At 56.7% G+C, this 7,588-nt stretch overlaps 1 protein-coding gene across 1 annotated transcript in view; it reads right to left on the bottom strand.

The window, feature by feature from the left end:
- Positions 1-481: 481 nt before the first annotated feature.
- DENND6B (DENN domain containing 6B) overlaps positions 482-7,588 on the bottom strand; it is a 16,898-nt gene continuing 9,791 nt past the window's right edge. The window contains 10 exon segments of the mRNA XM_017838881.1: positions 482-1,962; positions 2,279-2,353; positions 3,412-3,514; positions 4,250-4,359; positions 4,710-4,763; positions 5,282-5,371; positions 5,789-5,853; positions 6,454-6,519; positions 7,036-7,130; positions 7,218-7,391. Coding sequence (XP_017694370.1) covers positions 1,840-1,962; positions 2,279-2,353; positions 3,412-3,514; positions 4,250-4,359; positions 4,710-4,763; positions 5,282-5,371; positions 5,789-5,853; positions 6,454-6,519; positions 7,036-7,130; positions 7,218-7,391 — 955 coding nt within the window. The 3' untranslated portion in view covers positions 482-1,839.

Here is a 7,588-nt window from a genome sequence, read left to right as displayed (position 1 = left end):
GTGGAAGGTGTCCCTGCCCATGGCAGGGTGGGACTGGATGGGCTTTAAGGTCCCTTCCCACCCAAACCAGTGTGGGATTCCATGATAATGAGTTTGCAGGAGATGGGGTTTGGGAGAAATGCAAAACTAAAAATACATCATTGAGAGGGATAATGCCAGGAGGAGGAGATTTGGGCTGCTGAGGAACAGCCACAGGATGATGATGGAGGCCCCATTCCTGGAGGGATTTCAGAGCCCTGTGGATGTGGCACTTGGGGACATGGGTCAGTGGTGGCCTTGGCAGTGCTGGGGTAGGGCTGGACTCCCTGGGCTCAGGGGATTTTCCAACCCAAATGATTCCATGATTCCCTGCCCCGGGAAGGGCAGAGGGACACACACCAGGCCGGGTGCTGTGAACCAGGAGTGACCAAACCCCACAGCAGGGACAGCCCATCCCAAACCAAATAAACTCTGGAGACTCCAAACCAGGACCCAGCTTGGCTTCAGGTTTGGTTTTTTTTAAACTAATATTTTCTACTTTACAGAGTGTTTGGGGCCAGCAGGGCCCCCAGAGCTGTGCACGGACACACACGGACTATGTACAGAATATACACCGTCCCTAAGGATACTGTACAGAATTCCAGGCTCCAGGGAGGGCAGAGGCACTGGGAGGCCCAGGGGGCTCCTGCTGCTCCGTGCCTGGCTCCAGAGGGGGAATGCAGGAGTTCAGCCACCTCTGAGCCCCCCACACCTCCCCAGCCCCGAGAAGGGGCAGAGCGATGGAAACGGTGCAGGTTCCACTGGGAGCACTGGGAATGCCACGGCTCTGGGCAGGATCCATCCTGCCACCTGCAAAGGTGCCCGGTTCAACCACAGCAGGCTTCTGACAGGACAAGGCTGCCAGATCCCTCCTAACCCCTTTTTTTAGGCAAAAATTTCAGCCCTGGCCAGACACCCGGACGGGGAAATACAGACATGGAGCAGCAAAGGCCTTGGGCTCACAGAGGATCCATTCCCAGGGCAGGAAGGGGATTCCAGGCAGGGGGAGCTGCCTCTGAAGGCAGGAGCAGAGGAGCAGGGCCCAATCCTGTGCATTCCTCTTGGCATGGGCTGTAGGAATCAGATTTTCCAACAGGTTTTCTCGGGAAGTGGGCTGAGCTCAGCCCTCCCAGTGCCCCGGGCACAGCCCCAGTCACGGACCTGACTCTCCAAGCAGAGTGAATGGCAGTTGGAGCCAGCTCCTCCCAGCAGCCACCCCAGGCACTCTGGAGAGCTTTGATCCTTGGGGATGCACCAGCCCCTCCTTCTCTGGCTCTGCCCTGGAGAGAATCCAGCAGCTTTCCACGTCCAGAATTCCTCCTCCCGCTCCCCCTGCAGCTGGAGCTCGCACTGGGCTGAGCCAGGGCTGCTCAGGGCAGGGGCAGCTTCTTCACCTCATCTGCATCATCAGGAGCTGTCCTGAGCCCCGACTAGGGCTGCTCCTGCTCCTTCCAGGCAGGATGAGGCCATGGGAATGCGCTGGACAAGGATGGTGTGTCTGAGCGGGCACCGCAGGCCGGGCACAGCCTGGCACGTGCTGCTGGAGGCCTGGTGGCACTTCCTGCCCTGCTGGCAGCCACACGGGGAACAATTCCTGGTGGACAGCTCCAGCCCAGCCCCTCGGAGCGGGATCAGACAGGGAGCAGTGCACAGGCTCCCCAGGGCAGCCACGGCTCCGACCCAGCTCCGAGTCCCCCCCAGGGGAGATCCGGGCCCCGCCGGCGGGATCCGGGAGGGAATCTCCTCTCCAAACACAACTGCAGCTGCCCAGAGCCGGGTGGGAGCGGGGTGGGAGTGGGGTGGGAGGGTCCCTGGTTGTGCTCAGGGGTGGTGCAGCACGGCCTGCAGGTCCTCGGGCAGGGAGCCGATGATGGTGTCGATGTAGAGCCCCACGCGCTGCAGCGTCTCCTCCCTCACCGGCACGTGCTGGCACCGGGCCCGCACCTGCAGCACAGGGACAGACACGGGGGCAAAACTCCTTCAGGGGCTCCCCTTTCCCCTCTGCCTTTGGCTCTGGCACGTGGTCGCTCTAGTCTGGGATATGAGACAACAAGGAAACACCCCCTGGGCCTCAGGGAGGCGAAGAACCCAAACCCTCAGAACTCTGAGCATTTTACACAAGGTTTCCCGATTGTCCCATTTCCCAGTTCTCCAGGGAGTGGGAACAAAGCTTTCCAAGGCACAGGTGTGATCCATGCCCCTGGTCTGTCCCTGCCACAGACAGTGAGAGCAGCGAGTGCAGGGATAGGGCAGAACTCACCAGCTTCTCCCGGAGTTTGAGCACCAGGTCCACGATCTCCACCTCAGACTTGTCCTTCATCCAGGCCACGATGTCCTACAGAGAGAGAGGGGCCTTCCTCAGGGACAGTGCCCAGAGGATACCCCTAAGCAAAGCCTGAAACAAAGGTGAGGACAGGTTTCTCATCCTCATTCCCAAATGAGGGAGACAGAGCTCTTCCCACTGTCCTGGCCACAACAGCACCAGGCTCTTCCCTGCAGGAGCAGTGCTCAGGATTTCAATCCACTTCCAGCCAGGAGCAGCTCTGGCATTGCCCACGCCATGGACAAGGACCTGCACTGCTGCCAGGGGTGGAAGCAGCTGGAGATGCACCTGGAGGGATTCCAGGGCTCCTGGGGGACTCCAGCAGCTGCTCAGCTCAAGGAATTGTCCCAGCAGGCACTGCCAAAAATCCTCCCTATTTTCATCAGGCATTAAGGAAATCACAACAGATGATCATGGAATAGTTTGGGTGGGAAAAGGGACCTTAAAGCCCATCCAGTGCCACCCCTGCCATGGGCAGGGACACCTTCCACCAGCCCAGGTTGCTCCAAGCCCCGTCCAACCTGCCCTTGGACACTTCCAGGGATCCAGGGGCAGCCACAGATGCTCTGGGCAACCTGGGCCAGGGCCTGCCCACCCTCCCAGCCAGGAATTCCTTCCCAGTATCCCATGTGACCCTGCCCTCTGGCACTGGGAAGCCATTCCCTGTGTCCTGTCCCTCCAGGCCTTGTCCCCAGTCCCTCTCCAGCTCTCCTGGAGCCCCTTTAGGCCCTGCCAGGGGCTCTCAGCTCTCCCTGGAGCCTTCTCTTCTCTGAGTAGAGAATTTCTTCCTACTATTTGGGCCAAATAAACTAAAAGCCCTTGGTGCTTCCAGCCTGGCTTGGGAAGAGCCTGAGGAATGGCAAACAGCTGGCAGGAGCAGCGGGAGCAGGACGTGGGAGCTGCCCTGTCCCAGGTTATCCCTGTATCCTGAGGGACACGAGGCAGGGCCGTGATCCCAAGGGCACAGATCCCATCGGAGCAGGACCAGGGAATGCCCGAGGCAGCAGTGCCCTCACCCCTGGTCCCAGGGGTCCCCTGGCACTGCCCCAACCCCTCTGGATGGCACATACCGCCTCACAGATGGCCTCCAGGTGCAGGGCCTCCAGCTTGTGGGTCATCTCCCGGTGCCGCTGCCGGAACCAGCCGTCGAAGTTCGGGGACTTGAAGAAACGCCTGCAGGGAGAGAGGGATGGGAATCGTGGAATCATGGAGCACTCTGAGCTGGAAGGGACCCCTGGGATCAGCCAGTCCAACTGCTGGCCCTGCACAGGACACCCCAACATCCCACCATGTGCCCGAGAGCTCCATGAGGTGACGCTGGGAAGGGGACAGGGGGATCCAGAGCTGGCTCCGGGAATGCCGGGCCCTGGCACAGGCTGAGCAGAGAAGGACTCCCCGGCCCTGGAAGTGTCCCAGGCCAGGCTGGACAGGGCTTAGAGCAACCTGGGCTAGTGGGAGGTGTCCCTGCCCATGGCAGGGGGTGGCACTGGATGGGCTTTAAGGTCCCTTCCCACCCAAACCATTCCAGGACTCTGGAATTCCGTGATTACTGTTTCTGATCGCTTTCTTGGATTTTTTTCCCTTTTCCTTTTCCTTCCCACTGAGTATCCAACTTCTGGATTCTTTCCACTCACATTGTACTGTCCTTTCCATAGCATTTATATTTAATTAGCCTTACTGTAACTGTGGACAAACCCTCCCTGCTCATTAAGACCCACAAACCACCGGGTTCACTCTGACCTGATGTTGCTCTTCCCGACCATTCTGAATCAATCAATTCATAGGATAAGTTCTGCAGGTGACCAGTCCCAAAACTCCCTCTTTGCTCCCAGTCCTATTTCAGGGTTTGATGTTCATTATAACTAATAACTGTTGATGGGATAAGAGAATTAATGCCCCAAATCCTACCTGTAGAGGCCTAACCAGTCCCCCTTGAGCACACAGGTGAGCTGGGGCCCAGCGTGTTCCAGGGTCTTCATGAAATCCTCCTGACAGAAAGGACGGATCTGGGGAGGGTTCTGCACACACAAAGTCCAGGTTAGAGAACTCCAAAAGGAACCAGGAAAGCGAGGCCTGTATTTACACTGGAAAAGGTGCACAAAGCACAGCCTCGGAATAAAACTGCAGGAACACCTTAAGGTTAACCTTCCAATGAAATTCCCAAAGCTCAGCTCATGGCAAAACAGGAAACATCTGTCCCAAGGTTTGCTTCAACTTCTTTATTTTAGTTTTAAAGGAGTAACAACCCTCTTCCTTTAAGGAGGGACGTTACAGGGAGTATCAGAGCGTGTGATCCCCCCCACGTGGGGCAACAACTCCCAACCCTGCAGTCACAGGGAAGAAGGAGCAACTGGAAAACCCAACCTACCTTCCAGGGAGTGATGGCTCTCTGCAGAGGCATCAGGCTGGCAATATAGTGCTCCTGAGAAGAAATAAACCCCAGAAATTAAAATAGTGATACAGAAGTTCCAACAATTGAGGAGCCTCTTGTGAGGTCACAGAGTTTGAGGGTTTTCTCCAGAGCATCCCAGGCCCAACAACAGCCTCATACTTTGGGTTTTTCCTCCATTTTTTCCTTCACAGTCGCATTTTACGTGAGTCCAAGTGTCCCAGCTGGTTTCCCACCAGGATCTAGGTCACAAAATGCTGCTGCAGGAACCCCAAGCGTGCCATGAGAGAACAGGTGAGGTGGGAAGAGGTTGGTAGGAGGGACTGGCATCCCTGGCACTAAAACCCCTGGATGGGGCTCGGAGCAATCTGGGCTGGTGGAAGGTGTCCCTGCCCATGGCAGGGGCTGGGATGAGTTCAAGGGTCCCTTCCCACCCAAACCATTCCAGGATTCCACGCTCCTGAGCCTGCTACAGACGCTGTTACAGGGAAGAGCAAACCCCTCGCCCTCCTGTGCCCTCCCCTCTCCCCTGGGGACTCCCTGGCACTCACCAGGGGGATGATGAAGCTCTGGGTGAGCTCCAGGAGGTGACGCCTCAGCAGGGCACTCTGCACCTCGGAGGGACGTTTCCTCTGGATCCCCTGGAAGCACAACCCCCCCAGGGTCACTGGGGTGTCACCCACGGACACGGAACAGCCACGGGCAGCCACACACGGGGCTGGGACTGGGCTGGGACTGGGCTGGGACTGGGCTGCCAAACACAGCCTCCAATCCCCACTTAAACACCCTGAAACTGCAAATGGCACTACACAAAACCTGGGGTTTGGGCTGCATTTTGGTATCAATTCTTCTCGCTCAGGGCATCGTCAGAACCAGCGTTTAATCCTTAATATCATGTGAAAAATCCTAAATCTGGCACGAGAGACATGTCCAAATACACCCAACTAAATCACTGCCCACTGCAAAGCCTGCTCCTTTTGGAGGGTTCTGTCTGTTTAAACCAAGCTGGTGGCACAGATTTCCCACCCAGGATGCAGGAGAGAGTGGGAAGTGCTTACCTTTAGCAATCTTTTTATCAGGGATTTGTCTTTGTGAAGGAATGTTTTATAAGAAGTGTAGATTCCTAGATTGGAAAAAAAACATAAAATCAGGAAAAAGAAAAACAGAAATGAGAAACAAATTTTTGCCTGTTTCTCTGGAGGAGACACTGTCACACAGTGCAGGGAGGACAGGACAGATCCCCAGCACAGACCCTGGGAGCTGTTTGTGCAATTACAAAAATCATTAAATCGCTGCAAAATCATGGAATTGCTAAGGCAGCCAGTACTCACAGCAGGATTAAAGGGCTCTGAACTGCCTCCAGCACCTTCTTACACTGAGTTTATGGTGAGAGAACTTCCTGGAGGCAGCTTTTGGCAGGGGCTGGGAGGGACCCTCAGCTGTGACAGCTGAGCAAGTTCCCCTCACTGCCATCACACCTAAACAGCAGGTGTGGTACACAAAATAAACCCTGGGACAATGTGCTACAATAATTCAAATTGGCTTTTTCCACCCCAAAGAACAAAGGTGTGCAGTTTTCCTGGATCAGGTGTGAGGAGGTGGCAGCACCAACACATCCACTTGTGGGGAAGCAAAGAACGATGGACACAACATTCTCATTCCTGCAAAATCCTCCCCAGGGAAGGGTAAACAAGACTGGATTGTGGCTGAGAAGAGGACTGACCTGGTTTTGTGTCCAGGGTTTTGAGCTTGGCCAGTTTCTTCACCTTCACCTGCTTGGGCAGGTCGCCTGTGACAGACAGGGGTGACAGTTCAGGCTCTGCCTCTGCCCCTGGGAGACACTTTGCCCTTGAGAACACCCAGCCCTACACTTGTCCATCCTAACTCACACCCTCCCTCCCCTCTACCCTCACAGAAGCCTCATCTCACTGTCCTGCTACCACTGTGGAACAGGGATGTGTTAAGGAGGCACTGCACAAAACCAGCTCCTCAACCTCGAGGTTTCTTGGTTTCACAATTAATAATTCAGTCTCTCCCTCCACCTTCTTCTTGTTCCCAAGGCAGTTTTCTCTTTCCTGCCCAGGAAGGGCTTCTCCTTTTCTGAGAAGGAAAACACAGCCAATCACCCTCACCAGAACCTGTCTCTCCCACTGCACCCCCCTGCACGTGGCCTGAGCCCGTCCACACCTCCCCTGGCTTCCCAGCTCTCCCAGGAATGAAGATGAGTAAAATCACAGCCCCTGCAGCTCCCTGCCAGCCCCCTGCACAGCCCACCAGCCCCACAGGACCTCGGTGCCACCCTCACCTGACATCCTGAGCTCCCCCACCCGCAGGATGTGCGGCCAGTGCTGGAGGGTTTTGATAAAGAAAGGGTTTGTGACGCCCACCACGATGTTCGGCCTGGAGAGGGGGGAGAAAGCAGGACAATGGAAACATGGGGGGGGTCTCCTCACCCAGAGGGGCAGGAGGGGCCCGGGGGGTACTCACGGGGCCTGAGTGCGGGTCGTGTACTCCTTGAACTCGCTGTCGTGGATGGTGAAGTAGGGCCGGAAATCGCAGCAGTACCGGAGCGGGGCCAGGACACTGCAACACAGGGCACTGAGCCTGGGGCTGGGGCAGGGCTTTGTGCTGCCACAGCAACACAGTCCCGGGACCCCTGAGCTTGGAAAAGCCCTCCCAGCCCATGGATCCCCCCTGTGCCCCATCCCCACCTTGTCCCCCAGCCCAGAGCACTGAGTGCCACGGCCAGGCCTTCCTGGGACACCTCCAGGGCTGGGCACTCCAAACCTCCCTGGGCAGCCCCTGCCAAGGCCTCCCCACCCTTTCCAGCAAGAAATCCTTCAATGTTCCTTTTCCAG

This window comes from Lepidothrix coronata, unplaced genomic scaffold (assembly GCF_001604755.1).
Source record: "Lepidothrix coronata isolate B3197 unplaced genomic scaffold, Lepidothrix_coronata-1.0 Scaffold366, whole genome shotgun sequence".
In the NCBI taxonomy this organism is placed as follows: Eukaryota; Metazoa; Chordata; class Aves; order Passeriformes; family Pipridae; genus Lepidothrix; species Lepidothrix coronata.
Note: the sequence above shows the minus strand (reverse complement) of the source record. Positions and strands in the feature narration are given on the sequence as shown.